Source organism: Python bivittatus, unplaced genomic scaffold (assembly GCF_059951505.1).
Source record: "Python bivittatus isolate LINGU-HERP-01145 unplaced genomic scaffold, Pbiv_v1 ctg000080_np1212, whole genome shotgun sequence".
Lineage (NCBI taxonomy): Eukaryota > Metazoa > Chordata > Lepidosauria > Squamata > Pythonidae > Python > Python bivittatus.
In genome coordinates this window covers 80,702,993-80,722,940 of record NW_028277035.1, presented here as the reverse complement: position 1 = coordinate 80,722,940, position 19,948 = coordinate 80,702,993, and the positions used below count along the sequence as shown (strand labels likewise).

The 19,948-nt window shown below is 38.1% G+C and overlaps 1 protein-coding gene across 8 annotated transcripts in view; it reads right to left on the bottom strand.

Moving 5' to 3' along the window:
• PRICKLE2 (prickle planar cell polarity protein 2) overlaps positions 1-19,948 on the bottom strand; it is a 301,204-nt gene that overhangs the window by 58,533 nt on the left and 222,723 nt on the right. For all 8 annotated transcript variants that reach the window (XM_088134397.1, XM_088134398.1, XM_088134401.1 and 5 more), the window contains 2 exons: positions 14,035-14,148; positions 1,055-1,192 (listed from right to left, as the gene is read on the bottom strand). In XM_088134397.1, the coding sequence (XP_087990523.1) occupies positions 1,055-1,192; positions 14,035-14,148 (252 nt within the window). The remainder of the gene's footprint in view (positions 1-1,054; positions 1,193-14,034; positions 14,149-19,948) is intronic.

Genomic DNA, 19,948 nt, shown 5'->3' with positions numbered 1-19,948 from the left:
AAATCAAGGTTAAATCAAATGTACATATAAAGCCACTAGGTCTTTTACTGACCTGGTTAACAGTGTTGTGTGAATCCAGCCTCTAACTGATTTCAGAGGTTTCTGCATGTGGTATATAAATAAAACCACAGTACTTTCAATCTCAGATTGTGGGTTGAACTTTTAACATTAAATATTTACATCTTGGGAACAGAAGGTACTACAAGACATGAAGCACTGTAATTTATTCAACCCTGACGGGTGGTATGAATAGCCTCCAGAGAAAAACCTCTGATATCTTTCTCACTGCACATTTACGGAGATGATAGTTTGAAATACTTAGCAATTTAAACTGTGGTATCCACTCTAGGGATCACTGCACATATTTAATTAATTTTTTTCCTCAGATTGGGAATTGGAAACTTGTGTATTGAAAGTAAGATTTGGAATGATCTTATTACATGGTTTTTACCAGGCTGCCACTAAATATAAACACATGAATCAGATCTGAAATGCAAACTGTCAATGCTCAGTGTTGCAATTTGTAATGCAAAAATGTGGAAAGTAGTATTTTACATTCCAAATGTTGTTCCAGGGTTTGTCTATAAAACCTGTTTGGTCTCTGTAGGATACCTAAAGCATAGCCCACTCCTCTGCATATACTGATGCATTATGCTGCATGTAACAGTCCTTCTCAAACTGGCACAGAGACATTCTTTTATTCCTTTGCCCTCCGAATGGTTTCTGGCCTAGCAATGTACCTCCTAGCCAGTATTTTCCCTGGGGATTGTGCAAGAAAAACTGTTTTTGCAGCTGGCTATTAGCAGCTTTAAACTAACACTCTCCCACACAGCCTAACTATCCACCTCCTAATGTTCCTATCCATGGGGACATTTTTAATGAGGAAGAATTCTTTGCAAGGTCAAAATGAAGAATAAGCCTTTAGCTGCTTTCCCCGTAATCTATTGTTCTGGCTTTTCATAACCCATGTTGCACAGTCGCTTTCATGTCATGGTGATAAGGCACTACAAACCCTATCCAGCAGAAAAAGAACAATGTGGTGAGAATGGTCTACCTGCTCGCAAATGGCTCCTGTCATGGTGACGGGGAATGGCCGAACATTGCCTCTGCCCAAGTTCTCTCTTTTCCTCTGATTGCTGAAGAGTTTGAGTTCTCTCTTCTCTTCTTCATCCAGTGAGTTACAGTATCGAACCTGGACATCAAGCAGTAATATTTTGGATTTCAGTAAAAGCTGTGGTTCTTGCTTTTTCCTCAAAAGTGCAACATTCATTATTTTTATCAGGATTAGACAATATCTGAGGGCCATGACCACATTTGGCATTTTGAGAGCATCAGTGATAGACATAAACACAAAATGACTCCTGTGAGATACTTATCTATTCATAAAATGACTCCCATGGCAGGCAAGACCAGGCACAAAATGGTCATTTTTCACAAGACATTCACCTCCCAGGATAGTGTCTACCATACCTCTGGTAACTGTTTCTTCATACGATCTTTCTTGGGTTATTACAAAATTATTTCACTGCCCACCATGTAACTAACAAGAACATTAGTACCTTATGATGTGTCTGCATCACAGCACAGTCTATGGGGCAATTACCTAGCTACCACTCTCACCCAGAGTCACTTCCTCGTGAGATGGGCAGTGTCTAAATTTGATATATATATATATGTATGTATGTATGTATGTATGTATGTATGTATATATAAATAAATACATACATACATACATACATACATACATACATACATACCACACATAAACCTAGACTGAGCACTTGCAGTATTTCCAGTATTTCCACCAGTCTACTTTCATGCAGTGGTAGAGTTAGATCACTGTAAACATGATTTTAATCATCTTATGCTCCTCCTCTTCAGAAGTAACCTGAGAATGCACACTAATTTGTTTAGGAATACACACTTTTTAAAAGGAAAGAACAATATATCTGTAAATAAAAATACAATGAACATTTGACCAACTTTTGACTTACTTTAAAACAATAAGAAAATAGGATACAACCAGATGAACTCTAGTGGGCTCTACCGTATCTATGCTGGTTCTGGCCATGTTTTAATGCCAAGAAGTTTGTTGCTATGCCCATTATTTAACACTTGTTTATCATTTGATCTGGAGCCCTGGACTTGTGGCACAACTGCCCACTAATAGATTAGACAACTTTGAAAATCATTTTGAGATCTTCCTTAACATAAAAATATTAAGCATCCATGGCAAGCACAAACACAAGTAACATGTAAGTAGTACAATACATAATATTATTCAAGCTTATTGGCAGCAACTAATTTGGATTTATGACTGGATGGTCCACATATGGTCAGAACAGATCCTTGTCTCCGGCAACAACAACAGAACTTCACTCCTTAGTAAATGTGTAACAATATCTCTATTGTCAAGAGATTATACGTATCCATAAGTTGACCAAAATATTTAATGGAAGTTTTTAATGTAATATATAAATATCTGTGAAAAGGGCAGACACATGACTGATGTTAGTAATGATGTTAATGCATTTTGCTAATGAATCATCAAAAACAGGTTAAGGCGTGTGTTAGACTGAGACTGAAACAAAACGCAATACCCCAGGGAGCAGAAGTGCAGCTGTAGCCTAAGGCACACTCCTAAAGGAACCCAAGTGAAGAGACCCCCATCAAATTTAGGGGAGAACTCCTGTGATGGCAGTTAGCTTTACGACCACAGGCAAATATATCTCTGAAATCCTCTCAAGAACTCATAATAAGAAAGGCCTTCTGCAGCTTGGCAAGCTGGATCTGCTCTACGATACTGAAAAATGAGAAGACTGGAAGATACGTGTTAGAAACACTGTACAAGTCAGATGGAAATATTTCAGAATATGGTAACAGGAATAATACCTCTTTTATAAGAGATGGAAAGAGAACTGTACCTCTCTGATATTAGGGAAGAAGATGGAGGTGAAATACAGAAATACAGGAGAGAGGTTTCAATAAGGTAAACAGTAAAGAACTTGTTTAAGTGTAAACCGGAGGTTGATGTGGCAGAAGTGGTCGAGCAGACCCTGGCAACATTCTGAAGCATTTGATTCATTAAACATAATATATTGGTTTACAATGAAACTTTAAACCCCAAATCCTTGTTATAACCAGTAATTAAAATTAATAATTTAAAGCTTACTTTAAGAGTATGCTTTTAAGGCTTGTTAGAAAATAGTCTAAGAGGTTCGGTCCCTTAATTCACCAGCAAATGTGTTCCAAGGAACTGGGGTGCTTACAAGAGAAAGCTCTACCCAGAAAACTTGCAGAATTAGCTTGGGGCAATAGTAGGCAAACCTCTAGGATGATCTCAGTTAACAGGAGGATCATACAGAAAGAGGTATTCTCTCAAGTAGCCTGGTCCCAAGATGCACAGAACTTCAAAAATAAATTTCAGATCTTTAAATTTTACCTGGAACAGGGTAACACATATTATAGTACAGACAGGAGATGTAAATAACTATCCCTCAGGGCTGCATATCTGTGTCTCTCAGGTGGTCCTCAGCTTAATTTCAAAAGCCAGAGATCATCTCCAGCTTCCATTAAGAGAATTCCATCCCTTCTCTGCATCCATTTGTTTCTTCTCTTCTTAAGAAAAGAACAGGATGTCAGAAGAAGAATGAGCGAGAGGTGGCCTGGAGTTTGCACTGGTTCGGGTTCTGCCCATGTACTGCTTGCTTCAGCCCACCTACCACTCTACCCCATCTTTTACTTCTGAACGAATGCACGTTTGATCAGGAGAAAAGGGCTTAATGTCCTCCAGTCAATTTGTCTAGAAGTCTTGTAAAGCTACCTTTAAGAAATACTGGCGTTTATCTACCCTGAATATGTTTTACTGAATGACCCTGAGGAGTCCCGGCAGTCTGTGAGAGACAAGAAAGCGTTTCTCTACAAACTTTCTCTATGTGAGGAATAATTTTGCAGTTTTCTGTTCCTTAGCTCAAAATCCATTTGTCTCTAAAAATAATTGTTGGGAGGGGAAGTTTTTTAAAAAAAATTTTACAAGATATCTGTGCTGCAGATTGTAAGACCTTGGGGTGGCTTGCAAAATAAGAACAAAATGATGCAACCAATAATAAAAGAATAAAAAATGTAATAAATATATATACAGAACTGATAGAACATAGCGGCAGTAGCCCACTATGAATTAGTGCAGTTTTTCTCAATTTTTTGGGGGTCACTACCCCCTTAGTTGTACCAAGTTTCTCCTAATGGCTCCATCCTGTATGTGTATGAATTATAAAAAAAAAAAAAAATTAAAACATTATTTACCACACATTTATTATTTCTTTGCAAATATGTTTGCAGAGGAACAGGCAGGGTTTAGAGCAGGATACTCAACAATTGATCACGGTTTTGCATTGGATCATCTGATAAATAAGTATGTAAAACACGTCCACAGGAAACTGTATGTTGACTTTGTGGATTTTCATGTAGCTTTTGATTCTATTGATAGAAACAAACTATGGATTAAGCCAGATCAGTTGAATTTGGATAGAAGGTTATTAATTTTGATCATGGCTTTATACACAAACACTCAAATTCAGGTTAGATTCCCCCAGTAGGTCACCTGACACACATCTTAAAGTTCCCAAGGTTGAGAAAACTTAGGCCTGTTTTAGCATCTCACTCCAAAGAGCACTTGGAACAGAGCAGCCTCTCCACAGATCCACGCTGGATTGGATTCCTTGCCTCAAGCTGGTTTTGTTCTCCAGAGTTCATGAAAGGCCTGGAAACCTTGCTCTGATGGGCTCTCGGTATCAAGCATTGTGGGCAGGTAGCCATGGAGCCTTCCTGCGCCTGGTGGCAACCCAGGCAGGGAAGCCATGGCAGCCAAGGGAAGTCGTGGTTTCTGTTTCTTCAGTCAACAGTTTTTTGTAATCCTCTGTTAATCTTAAATCCTAAACAAGTTTAATATCCTGGAAAGATTTTGTTTCAGGATAATATTAATGTATTTTGGTCCCTTTCCCACTCTTTGCAAACATAAAACAAAAGCAGTTATGGATAATACAGCCAAAGCTGCATTATACTAACATATACAGGGAGTTCCTGAGTTAAGAACACCCGGTTTACATATGACTCATAGTTAAGAATGGAGCCTAGTGTAGCAAAATTCGAGTTAAATACAGAATGGTTTGAATAATTACACAATACTACTTATACAGTATTATACAATAATACTGTTCCGGCTTACATACAAATTCGACTTAAGGACAGACCTTGGGAATGGAACTCGTTCTTCAACTGGGTACTACCTGTAATGCAATCCTATATATGTCTATTCAGAATGAGTTGCATTAAGTCCAGTGGGATTTCTCCCAGATAAGACCTGCACCCATCATTTCTAAGCTCAGAAAGAAAGCTATGCATGAAGGCTATTTGGATAAGAAGTTAATTCATTCTAATCCCTAATTTATAATTACATAAAACATATTTCTGCAACAGGAAATAAATGAGTATTTTGGTTCTCTACCACAGGTTTGCTCAAGCTTAGGTTAGGTTCCAAAAGAATAATTTCCCTACCCTTTTCCTTCAGCAAATGATTGCATTATGCAAAATACAGTATTTGCAAATATTATTTCTTTGTCCAGACATTCCAACCTTTCTCCTCGACACATCCTTCTAATGATGTGAAAACAAGTTCAGGTTCTGTCAGTATTCTCAGCAAGGGACACTGAAGAAGAAACCCACTTCTAACTCCCTCTATTCTTCAGCAATTCTAAGACCAGTCATTCAGTTATCCTGTGATAATTCATCTTCTCCCATCTCACTGTTCAAAACATTTCATTTACTACCAGTTTTGATTACCCTGTTTAATGTACCTGTGAAAGTGAAGCTACTTTACATCAAGGTCAGCCGTTCTCAAACTTAGAGCTGGGAACTATTGGGGGTCCCAAGCAACTTGGGAGGAGGCGGATTTTTTAAAAAAAATTCCCGTCAGCCTCATGCAGGCCAAGTGGGTTACTGTCAAAACTTGCTCTGGCTCTGCTCCCTGGTACACCCTCCCAGGCAGAGAAATGCGGTCCAATCTTGCACTGGACCTTGCTCCCGGAGGCCAGAAGCAGGATCATGAAGTTTGAAATCCCCTGTGGTGTACAGATAAACATTTAATCATTAAAACTGGTTTATGTATATCTTGCCCGTCCTAACACCATTACTTCATTTATCATTTCAGGGGGTCGTGGTAACCAGTTTGAGAACCCTGACCTTAAATTGTTCCCTAACTGCAAGTTTTAACATGACAGAAGGAAAAAATTATTGCATTCATAACTGTAGAGTAATTATCTTAATATTTTTAATATATAGTTAATGTGTATGTAAATTAAATGAATGCAAACTTAATTTTTATCATGGCCCACCCAGGAGTGAAATCCCAGCTATACTACTAAAAATCCAAATGCAGTTCTTCTACAAAACGTTGAGCTTCCCTGCTCAAAATAAGGACTTTTTTTCCCAGCAAGGTCTGAAATTACGATAATGAACGTAACTTTGCATATTGATTGTATCATACATTTCATTTTTTTTTTGGTAATTAGATCATGGCAAAGCAATTAAAACTCTTCTACATATAAATTAAAAACAAATTCAAAACTGGGTACTCTTGTGTAGAAACAATAAAAAATATAAAATGAACAAGGGAGTCATTGGATAATGAGAGTAAAGCTTATTTTAGGGAATGTTCCAAGTTTCTTTCATCTTGACCCCAGAGTCGCCATAAAACTCCTTCCTATGAAGACTTTTCTATAGTAAAAGAAATATTAAACAAAAACCAAAATTAAAACTGCATGTCCACAAGTGATATTTGATGAGACATCATCTAGCTCCACAGTGCCAGAGACTCACAATTGCTCAATGCTCTGTGTGTGTGTGTGTGTGCATGTACATTTGGGGATGAAATATTGCAACAAATTACCTTTTTGAAACAGCAGCAAAAAATAAAAACAAAAATCCTTCATAAAAAATCCTTCAGATTCAGAATTAAGGTACATCAGCCTCAATTCTTTTTTGTGATTGATCATGGATGTATAACTTTCTCTGAGCTGAAGGCTGCTCTTGATTTTGGGGTGATATGTCAAACGCTGAAAAACAGTGTCTAAGCCCATGACCCAAAGTTGGAAGGACTGAGATAGAAAACTAAAATTATTTGTATTTACATTTAATTCAAAGTGCATATATTCAATATACTCCACCACCACCACTCTGGCAGGGTGGAAGTGTGTGGAAGTGTGCCAAGAGCACATACTGCCAGCAGGGTCGTCCTGGTCATCTCTGCTGCCCAGCTAAAGCAAGCAGGCACCTATTTTAGGCAGCAGCAAAATAGGAAGATGCTGGAGGTGGATGATCACTTTACTGACATTAGCAAAGACATAATTTCATACTGCATAGGAGAAGGCAGCAATAAGCCACTCCTGTATTTTATCAAGAAAACAGTATGGGTAGACAATATGGAGCAATTGATGATATAGTGTCAGATGATAAGCCAATTCTGAAAATTAAAACATACAAAAAAATTGAGGACCGGCTTATCTGCGGATGGGCTTATCCGCAAGTATATCTAGGTTCTTTAAAAAAGTATTACCATATATACTCATGGATAAGCCCATCCACGGATAAGCCAAACCCATTTTGGGGGGTGTATTTTGGAACCTAAAATTCTTGGCATATCCGCAACTATATACAGTAACAAAAGATTTCCGAGAGCTGTTAGAACAGACAAGAGACAGTAATACAATGACATCTGTAAAGACATCAAAGATGGAACCAGACATGGAAAAATAAGGAAAGTCTTCCAAAAGTTCTCCAAACTCAGATGGAGTTTCCAACCTCATACTGCTTTGCTAAAGAATGCTAATGGACAGGCAGCAACTGATTCAATGAAAAGAAAAGAAAAAGAAAAGAACTGAAATTCTGTACAGTAGGGATGTCAACATCCAAGAGAGCTTAGAAAATATTCCCAATTTACAAGAATCTCTAGTCCTAGCAGATGAAGTTAAATCAGTACTCCAGTCATTATCAAGCTGGAAGGCTATAGGAATTGATGGAATATCTACGGAAATATGGCAAGCAACAGAAGAACAACGTAATGGTTCTACCCAAACTTTTCCAGCAAATTAAGAAAATGATACAGTGACCAACAGATTGGAAGAGGTCAATCTACAAACCAATACCAATAGATAAGAAAGAGACTTAACAGTGTGCAAATTATTGCACAATATCCTTAATTTCATATGCAAGCAAAATAACATTTGGGATCATCCAACACATATTAGTTTTCCTCATTGAAAGGGAGATGTCAGATATTCAAGCTGGCTTTAGAAAAGATTGAGGGACAAGAGGCATTATTGCTGATGAAAGCTAGATCATTGAGAAATCCAATAACAAAAAGAAGTCAATATGTGCCTGTTTGAGTATAGAAAAGCCTTTGATTAGATCTACTATGTCAGGCTGTGGAATGCTCTTAGGAAAATGAGAATCCCAGAACATCTCATTGTCCACATGAAAAACCAAGACACAGGATAGGAAATGACAGTCCAGATGGAACTTGGCAAAACAGCCTGGCTCCAGTGAGACAAAGCTGTATACTCTCTTCTTATTCATTCAACCTATATGGTGAATATATATTGAGAGAGGCTGGATTGGAAGAAGATGATGTGGTTTTAAAATTGGAGGAAGAAAAATAACCTACGCTATGCTGATAATATGTCTGCAAACTCTAGCAATTAAAATCAAGCTGCTCTGTGGGACAATTAAATATAGAATCTGGGTTGAAAGGGGCCTTGGAGGTCTTGTAGTCAAACCTCCTGCCCAGCACAGGAATCCTTACACCGTCCCAGACAAATGGCTGTCCAATCTTTGAAAACCTCCAGTGATGGAACACACACAACTCCAGGAGGCCAGCTGTTCCGCTGCTCTCACAGTCAGGAATTTCCTCCTTATTTCAAGCTTGGATCTCTCTCAGTAAAGCTTCCACCCACTGGTTCTTATCTTAACCTTGGGCACAAGGAAGAATACATCCAGTTCCCTGTGATTGTGCTTCAAGTATAAAGAAGAATGACAACAGGTATAGCAACCACCCTTAGAAGAAACTGAAGTGGTGGATAACGTCTGCTTTTTAAATTTTTTTATTTATATTTCAAATTTAGACACTGCCCATCTCATGAGGAGGTGACTGTTCCTCTTTTCAGGATTGACTATCAACTGTAAAGGAACCTGCAGTCAAGAAATTTGCTGCAGACAAGCACTTGATAGAGTAGCAATGAAGGCTTGGAAAAAATATTAAGCTATCGTGCAGGCAATGGTTTTCCCTGTGACATTCAATGAAAGTGAAACTTGTATTTGAAGAAGCAGGATAGAAAAGGCATTGATGCTTTTGAACGTTAGGGCTGGACAAAACTCTTGACAATACCACGGATAACGAAGAAAGCAATCAAATGGATTAGAGACCAAATCTAGCTGGAGTTCTCATTTGAGACACAGATGACCAGGCTCAAATTATCATATGTTAGCAAAGACCCAGCCCCTCTGAGAAGCTGGGAAAGGTGGAAGGAAAGAAAAGAAGAGGATGACTAGCAGCAAGGTGGATGGACTCAGTTACAACAGTAATGAGTACACTATTTGCAGACTTGAAGGACCAAGTTAGGGACATATCATCCTGAAGAAGGTCTATCTTTGTGATCATTAAGTGTCAATCCCAACTTGATGGCACATAAAAAAAATCAATAAATATTTAATGTGATTTCTGCCTGGTAATATATTTAATAGTTTTCTCTGTGTGTGTGTGTGAATGTGTGTGTATGTATGTGTGTGTGTATGTGTGTGTTTGTATGTATATGTATGTATGTATGTGTATGTATGTATGTATGTGTGTATGTATATGTATGTGTGCGCGCACACACAGATACATACACATACACCTTCCAGTCAGTCTTGACTCCTGGCAACTGCCTGGACAAGTCCCTGCAGCTTTCTTGACAAGATTTTCTGAAGTGGTTTGCCACTGCCTTGTTCCAAGAGCTGAGAGAGAAGGACTGGCCAGTTTGCTTTGTGCCTAAGGTGGGACTAGTTCTAGCCCTGTGCTTTTAACCATTACAGCAAAATGGCTTGGTCACTTTCAACATTATAAATTTATAATTTGGAAATTATAAAATTATAATTTGGAAAGACTTTCTGAAGATTTGTAGTGGATGCACCCAAAGTTTTCAAAGGCTATCTACTACCTTGGAATTTCAGTTGTGTGTGGGACTAATGTTTTTGAAAACTGAAGTGCTTTTGAGTGTTTAGCATTTCAACATTATACTCAATCATTTTAAGATAAATCATGCCTTTATTTTCCAGCTGGAACATTTAAGGAGTTCACTAAATGCTGACAGTGGATTGACATTGGCGGAAGAGGGTATAATCAAGTGTCTAAGTGATGAAAAACATTTTTTAAAAGTTGGTTTTGAAAAAGTATCATTAGTTCTAGTATCATTAACTGGGATATACAGGTCACCGTTTTTATATAAAAAGAAATCACAGCATCCCTGTTTCAGAATCGGGGAAGAGCTGTGATCTTTAAAAACTCTCTTATCTTACCCTCTCTCCTCTAGGCGGTTTGATTTCAAGATCTTTGCTGTCTGCCATATCCACAGCATCTATTTATCTTTTATTAATGGTAAGGCTTTTTTTTAAAAAAGAAAAGATGTGAACTCAGTGATGATAACCTTGTTTCACAGAGGTGCTTTTGAGCTTTAGTCTCTGTAGTAAATCTCAAAATTCCAGTAACATGTGATATTCTTAATAGGACAACGGTGCTAAGTTAAGCTCTTAACTGTTATGGCCAAGCCAGCAATTGCCTATTACAGATCCCTAACTCTTTGAGTAATGATTAGAGGACATCCTAGGGCTGAAAACAACTAAGCTTAAAATCCATTCTTTCCATGAAGCTCACCTAGTAATCTTAGGTCATTCACTTTCTCTCATCTTAACCTGCCTCACAGAGTTATCATGAAGATAAAATGAGGGGAGAGCAATCACTTAAGTTCCTTGGAGGAAAGTGAGATAAAACATTAATGGTGTGAGGTGAACATTCGTTCTTTGGGAGTGGACTTATGGATTTGGCCACAATCTCAGTGTTTACTCTCCCTGCACCTTCTCTCCATTACCTCCCTTAAGTGGAACTATTGATATCATTATGTTCAACAACAAAACCCACAAGAAGAGGCCAGCTTTCAGCTCAGATGGAAACAACCGTTTGAAACAGAAGTTTCTGAGTTCCTAAATGTCTGATTCAACGGTTGCTTCATTTCATAAACTGCTTGAGATGGCTATCAGTTCCTGGGAAAAGTTGAATCCATGGCGCAACAGAGTTTCCCTCAAACTGCAGTGGGACTATAGAACTAGAAAATGGAAGACCCACATCAATCCCTAGTTAGCGCAAGGAGGTTTGTTCCCAATTTCTCTACCAATTAATCCTTTCTTTCTGTCCTGCTGAAGGAGGTAGAAACCCAAGTATTTTGCTATCAGCTATCAGTGGGCTCTATATTCATGTGCCTTTCAGCCCCTCATGGCTGAGCTATTTTATACCATTTAATTAAGCAGATAGGTGCCAAGAACACCTCTGTCTGGTCTCTGTCGTCTTGTAGGACCCCATCAACTTCATCTTCCAGATCTGCATGTGACATTAACATGCAGATGTTTAAAAAGACATAAAGTGCATCTACTGACAGGCTGAGAATTAAGAGGACTAGATCAGAAAAGCAAGCGGAATTTACCTCTCTCCTTTCCTTCTGCATTTTTTTAAAAAATGCTTTATCTGCAGCTAGTTGTACAGACAGGAAATTCCCTTCACCCGCCAATGCAAATATGCACTTAGATACATACATGTTTACATATGTATCCTTCCTGTTATCCCTGGCAATCCTTTGAGTTCTTAGCAAACAACACAGCATTGGCTGTATAGAAAAATACATATACATTCCCACCAAGGCAGCTCTAGCACCCCAAGAGCATTCCTCATATATTTTTCCAAAAATACACTGAAGAATCAAGAGGACATCAGACATCCTTTCTGTATTCCCTGCTCAATGCCAAACCATTGAGCATTTCGTTTAGTTTCACATATGCTTTATTTCCATCCTATACAGTACCATTCTTATTGCGTTCGGCAACCAATCTTCAACTCTGTATTTACACAAAATACTCCTTAATGCAAGGCTCTTCACTTCATCAAACACTTTTTCTAAATCAACAAATAAGCCTACTTTTTCACATTCATGTTTTTCCGTGATCTATTAAAGAGCGAAACTCTCATCTGCGCGTGCCCTGCCTGGCATAAAGACTCACTGCACTTCTGACATTTTGCTCAATGTTATCTGTGGTACATTTTCAATCTGTTAAACCCTTTCCCAAACAAATATCACTGCATTTTCTGTATTCACTCTTGCTATGGGAAACAATAATAGTATTCTTCCACTCTTCAGGCAGAGATGCATCCTGCAAACACGTTAAACAAATTGCACTGTTACTCCATACACCAACCTCATCCATTATAGACAGGGAACCATTTCTCTAACTTAGCATTTCTCAACCTTGGCCATTTTAAGATGTATGGACGTGAACTCCCAGAATTCTGGGAATTGGAGTCCACACATCTTAAAATGGCTAAGGTTGAGAAACACTGCTCTCACTGCACTGCCTTACAATATTCCAGTATTTCTGAAAATACTGGCTGGAGTATTCTGGGAGTTGAAGTCCGCACATCTTAAAGTTGCTGAGGTTGAGAAACACTGCCATAGTTCAACTTTCTCACAGCATTTATGGCTCACCACTCATCATTTTATGGCAGTCATTTAATTCCTACTTTTCATCATTCCCACACAATAATAAAATATTTCTTCCAGCATTCCCTCATTTTGGTTTGACCCCAAATAATTTCATCACTTTTATTTTTAATTCAATTCCCTCTGCTGGAGGCATCACCAACTTCCAAAACAAGTTTTTATTTCCATCAAAATTCTCTGCATTTCCTCTGCCACTTATTGTTACATTTTTTGGGCCTTACTTTACATTGGCACTCACAGTTGTGTGTTGCAGAAGTAGCACAAGCCACCTGTTTTAATGTGCCCTAAGGGTGAAGCCAAATACACTAGAACAAATAACATGATTCTCTTTTTATAACTTTTAATTATGTATTTATGATTTTAATTTGATGTAAACCGCCCAGAGTCCCCCATTGTGGGGAGATGGGCGGGGACAGGTCCACTAAATAAATAAAATAAAAAATAAATAAAAATGATTGTTGGTATAAATGTATTTTTTTTTCAATTACCCAATTTAATGCTAGAGTAAGAGAAGTGAAAGTCTAGCAACTGTATTGGAAGAACATGCTTATTTATCCCGTATAATTTTGGAAAACACGAGCAACCATGCTGTATGCTGGCAAAACATTTCTTATAGTACAGGCAAAATGTATGCCATTAAAATCAAATTCAGATCAGTATCTCTACTGAGTCTCATTCTAAAAGCTATAGCTATTCAGAAGTTGTAAATTGTTCTTACATTCACGCTAAAAGAGCTTTCCCAAGAATACATACTACTTCATGTAGCTAAGATAGCAACTTCAGATCCTCAAAGGTAAGTCTTATTGAAATTAGTAGAATTTACTTATGAATTGGACTACCTACCTACCTACCTACTGGAATTAAAATTCAACACATATAAAGCATGAACTATACAATCATCCAAATGGGCATTACATAAACATGCATTTTTGACTGAAATGTAAGGATTTGGGGCTTTTTCATCTAGCTAAAAGCAGCTACAGGGAACGGGAACTTCTTCCATATATTTTTCAACACCCCACCAAAAAACCCCAAGGGTTTTAAAAAACAACCCTTTAGCAAATCCTCTGCCAGAGGCTCAGTTAGCTGGCTAATAACACAACCGAAACATCAGAGTGATGGCCTGTCCCCTGCTATGTGCACTCCAAGTCAATATTTCCTCAATGATTTCTAAATGACTCACCTCATTGTCATGTGGAGGCAGCTGGTGCAGAAGCTGCTTGATACGGGCTTTCTCCCCAGGGCTGTTGACATAGGGTACTTTGTCTTCTGGTAGGCAGCTGTAGTATTGATGAACCTAAATGTTAGAAAAGGAGGGCTGCAGTACAATGTCTTGGTTTCTGGTTGGGACATATTTGCTTACAGCAAGAAACACATCAAATACTCTGAGCAGCAATAATTACTCAACAGCTGGAGAGGCATGCAATATACACACGCAGAGATATACAACTTTCCTTACGAGGAAGCCCATTTGACAGAAATGGAAATTTGTTTGACGTAAGGGTCAAAGCGAGAGAAAAACACTAGCTGTTTTCAGTCTAACGCGCCAAGATTGTTTCTTTACCGTCTTCTCAGTTAGTCTCCAGAATGTGAGCATGTTTCCCTTGGCTAGATGGATCTGTCAGCACCTGCCTTTTTAAGCATAGGTTAAGACGCTACTCCTTGGCATCCAATCTATGACTGGGTAACTGAGCCTCCACCTACACTGCAGCCCTGAAGGCCTTTTCTGTAACAATTTGTGAAAATAATCAGTAGATAAAATCTGTCGGAAGGCTGAATTTTCTCTTTAAGACTCAGAGTATGTAATTAAAAGCCAACTTGAAAAGTGCAACAGACTAAGCAGTACAGCAAGACCTGGTCCCAGAAAATTCCATTTATAGTAGGTGCATTTATGATGTTCAGACCTCTCCAGTTTATTCCACTGCCATTGCCATGGACGCTAAACAAATAGTACAGCATTGTCTGATGGACACATGAAAGAAACAGGTCTTGACTGCAATGCCAAACCCACCATCTTGCAGATTTTGGCCCTCCCACTCTCTGGATGCTGCTGGTCTGGTATGTAGCTATGTGAATGGTATATTTCATTTCACATTGTATCAGGTCATGATATAGTTTACTTCATTTTGGCGCATTTTAACATATGATTTTACCCACTGTGGTTTGGAAGCTATGGCTTATTGCTTAGAACATTATGTGAACCTAGCTTTATTATTTTTTTCAGCAAACCATGGTAAAACAAAATATAGTTTAGAATAATGTGTTCTCCCTGCTGTTCTGATGTCAGGACAACAGAAAGTATGGGCAGTGAACAAGCTGTTACTGGATGAGTTAGTGGCCAGATGCTAAAGGGTTGAAAAGTTGTGCTCACTAGAAAAGAGATCTGGAATGTAAAAATAATAATTGTACAGGAGTATATCTAAACCCAAGATATTTCAAAATGTTCCAAGCCAAGAATTTTGAATATATTACCTACTATCATGGTACAGTCATGACAAATAATATCTTGAGTTCTAACCAGACTACTACTGTAGTTGAATGACCATTAAAAATGTATGAATGATGCCGAGGGTGCCCAACAATTCAACTGAGGTAATCCAGCATTGCATATTAAAAAAGAGCTGGAGAGGTTTGAAGTCCCATCTTCCAGTCCATCAAAGATCATCTCCGAGAATGTTCCAAGGGGATTTTTCTCACCTATTGTTCTTTGCTCAACAAGGAGGATTTCATTGGTATGTAAGGTCTGAATGAGTGAGTGAATGTCAGATGCTTATATTGCTAAAATAAATATTTTAAAATCTACCAGTAGTTTCCTGCCACTGCTGAATAATGTTCACTGATATTGCTCTGATGCTGCATTAAAAGATTCCTAATTCTATAACAGAGGGTCAGCCTCTTGTAACAAGGCCATGTATGTCATATCTTGAACTTCAAAATTTCCTACTACCAAAGATCTCTAATTGACAATCCAAGTTCAATCTTTCACCTCAATCAAGATGATTATTGCAGAATGTTCTGTCTTGATCGACATATCTTTCTGTATCTATCAACATAATAACCAGTTCTTGAAAATGTGGAAATGTAACAATCAGTTCTTGAAAATGTGAGATCTTCGTTCTCATGAACGTTTAAACAACAGAAGCTTATAGTCTTTTAAGGTGTGCCTAAATCATTGATATTTCTAAAATCTGGTTCCAAGTTGCATGAGGCCATAGCAGGCAGGCAGATAATCTTCACCCAGACCTCTGGCAAGAGAGAGTAGGACCCTTTACTTCATCACACTTGTCATCTTTTATCTTTATCTTTTATTGATTTTATTGTAATTTCTTTGATTGTTGTGAGCTGCCCAGAAATGTTGAGAGTCAGGCAACATACAAGTTTAAGATGATGATGATGATGATGATGATGATGATGATGATGATGATGATGATGAGAGCTGCTACATAGGTCCCCGACACAATTTTAAAAACTGAAAGGAATGTGGATTTATCTAATGAAGTCACCCACTGGGGGAGATGGGTGGCATAAAATTTAATAAATAAATAAATAGTAAATAAACTATCACCTTTAAAACAGTTCTAAACTTGATGGATCAGATTCAGGATCCTTCATATTTGGAGAAGACCAACTGAAATCTATGGGACATGTTACCTGTGATTTGAATGGATCCACACTCTCTAAGACTGTCTGAATCTAACCCCATGTGTAGGAATGGGGTGAGATAAAATGTCCACTGATTTTACAACGGGAGAAATAAAGGAAAGCAGAAATTAAGCTTCTCAGTGTAGCCATTTCAATACCTTAGGCCTGATTTTGCAGCTGACTTACACATGTAGAATTTTCAGCGTAGTTGTGGTGCTCTCACTAAATAGCTGGAGGAGGATTGTCTTTTCACAAAATAGCTGCCAAGGTGGATGGAACACATTCACAAGAAAACAAACCATTGGCTGTTCTCTGCCAGCCTCTTTAGTTCTGAGGGTGCTCTCGTTACCTAGCTTACTTACTTCTGAAAACTGAGGACTAAATAGCTGGAGGAGGATTGTCTTTTCACAAAATAGCAAAGCACTGGGTTGCAGATACCTAACTCATTCATTCATTCATTCATTCATTCATTCATTCATTCATTCATTCATTCATTCATTCATTCATTCATTGGTGCCTGTGAGCACCATAGTACTTGTCCCTGTAATATTTATTTTTGAATCGTCCAAACTTCAAAGGGAAGGGAGCTTCACAAAGCTGGGGCCATCCCTAAGAAGGCCCTTCTCCAGTAGATTCCAGCTGATCTTCATTTTGGGCCAGCAACTATAATAAACCAAGATTGGAGGTCCTAGTTCCTAACACATGAGGGAAGCCTCTTCTTCAGGGAGGCAGATCCCACACCACGTAGGAAATTATATATCAAAATAAGCACCCTGATATGGACAGCCAATATCACTTTGCAAGAACAGTTATATGCTCCTGCTGAAAAGCACCTGACAAAAGCCTGGCTGTCACATTTTCCCACCTTTTCACTCACATTTTCTGAGGTTTCTTCAAAGGCAAATCCAAATGAAATGCATTACAATATTCTAATTGGAAGGAAACTGGTGTATGAATAATAGTGTCTGAATCAGATTTTTCCGGGAAGGGACATAGATGGTAAATTAAAATTGTGACTTGTAACTGGGGGGACTTTTTAGCCATCCTAAGGATGAGTTTAGCCATCTCAGCTGTGCTTCCAGCTCCCGACAGCAGTTCAAGAGAACTCTATAATCAATGCTATTAAAGGTAGAGAAAGATCCAGGAGCACAAGCTGGGAACTGTTAAGCCTGTTGTGCTCCAACAGACTGTCCATCAAGAAGACTATGCTATGTCCTGGTTTAAAACCAGAATGAAATTGATTCAGAAAATAAGTTTAATTTGGAAATGCTCAGCCACCACCTATTTGACCACCTTGGCCAAGAAAACTATATTTGAAGTTGTTCTGTAACTATGTAACCATGAAAAATCAGTAACTCATTATAGAATGATGCTCTCCTATTCTGCTAGGATATATTCATTGATTCATTGATTCATTCATTCTTACAGTGATGCTGAGCATCTGTTTTCTAGAGCTTTGCATGCTTCGAAAACGATCTGGAAAGAGTGCTTTGGACCTTGTGCAAGCACAGTACTTCTCTGCTATTCATTAAGGCAGACTACTTTTTCCCCCCAGACTTCCACCTGAGCTTGGGAAAAAACAAACAAACAAACAATCAAACAATGCTGCTCTTTTAAAGAATCCACAAGTGACTTTTAAAGCTGAGGCACTTTTTTTTTTAGATTCAAGTAGAAGCTTGAAAAACGTTGGACTGCTTTAGTGAACAGAACAGGTGCTGCAATCGTGAAATGTTTCTCCCAAAACATTTTCAAAATGCACAGCCCTACTGTTCTCCATATGCTCCACTGTGGAATATCTGCACAGACCACAGAAAGAGAAGCTTTGAAAGGGCTGAACTGCAAGGGAGAGTTATGTAATGCTTCACTTCCGCCCTGGCAACCGATCTTTTCAAAGATAGATATTCCTACTACTGACTAAATGATAGGGTTTCAAATGAATTATCAGTGCCACTTACTTTGGATTTATATTACATCATTCATCTAATCCTGAACAGGCAGATTAAGCTGAGCATGAACAAAGAGATGCAACTAATTTTAATAAAGATGCAGAAGAAATGAAGCAATCCTTGGCCATATAGTATGTTGTAAGATGACTGATATTTTAAGCCCAGACTCCAATCGCTCCCATTCTCACCATTATTCTCAGTTGTTGCTGAAATTGCTTCATTTCTAATCAATCTCCCCTATCAATACTTAACTGCCTCCTTCCCCTGTGAATCCAACATTTAAGATTATCTACTACTGAGCATCTATGTCCAGTGTCCCCTCAATACTGTGTAAATCTAGGAGTAACTTATACTTGATTGGCTCAAAATTATGACATACAACTCCCTAAGGCAAGAGGCTATAAAGACAGTGAGCATTTGGCAAGAGAAGATAACATGTTTGAATGGCAATCAGGTTATCACATGAGTAAGTATTTGTTTCTTGGCCACTACACAAAAACAACAATAACACTGTGCACAATGCTTTTAAGTATTTCCACTGGGAAGTTTTCTATTTGATGCTGAGAAGCCTGCTGGAGGTATGTCTCATCAGATTAGAAAAATAGCTCTACAGGCATGGGCAAATGAGTTGGGAAAACTTAATCTGACCAAAAGAAAAAAGAAAAAATCCTCAAAGAAAGCAGGTCCTGACTTGTACCTCATCACCTAAAATGAACTACAGATGGTTAAGAACAACTGGATCTCTTTCCATAAATATTCCATTCAGGTAAACTCACAAAAGTTATTGCCTACCACAGACTTTTTTCCCTGACGTATAATCACCTGCCCATCCTTCCTGGGTGATTTCATTTCTTTGGTGATTTCACATCTTTATTATGCAGATAAATCCTTCAGTCTCCATTAAATCACTTTCCGAGCCCTCGGAATCATCTGACATACCTTTTCTTAACTGTGAAAAGGAATGCATGGCTAAAAGAGAATATCCAGAAGATCGTTATGATATGTAAGTGCTGTCACACTAAGTTGTTACATCAATTGGGATAAATAGATCTTGCCAGCCTCTTTTGCACATGGATTACCCAAATCCTTCAAATTTCTCATTCAGACTGGTAACTGAGCATTAACTCTTTATAAGTGACTACCTCTGCCACCTATTCATATATTTTCATGAATGATGATCTTTTACAAATTCTGAAGAACCTGTCATAAATAGAAGGGTCAAGGTCAACAATGAACTAGAAGAACATGAAATACAGATACTAAAAATAAAAATGAAGCTTAGAAAACCCACAACAGTCCTAAATTGAATGCTGCTGACTGGATTTGTCCAAATAATTTGTGAGACTTTTATTTACTCTATTTATTTAAAACATTCTCAGGACACTTTTTTGTAGAATCCTTGAAGCAACATACTATCAAGTTTTAGCTACATTAAAAGGAACTAATTATCACAGAGCAGTTGAAAACAAAAATGAAGTGGTAAGCAGATCTGCCTTCTCCTGGAAACTG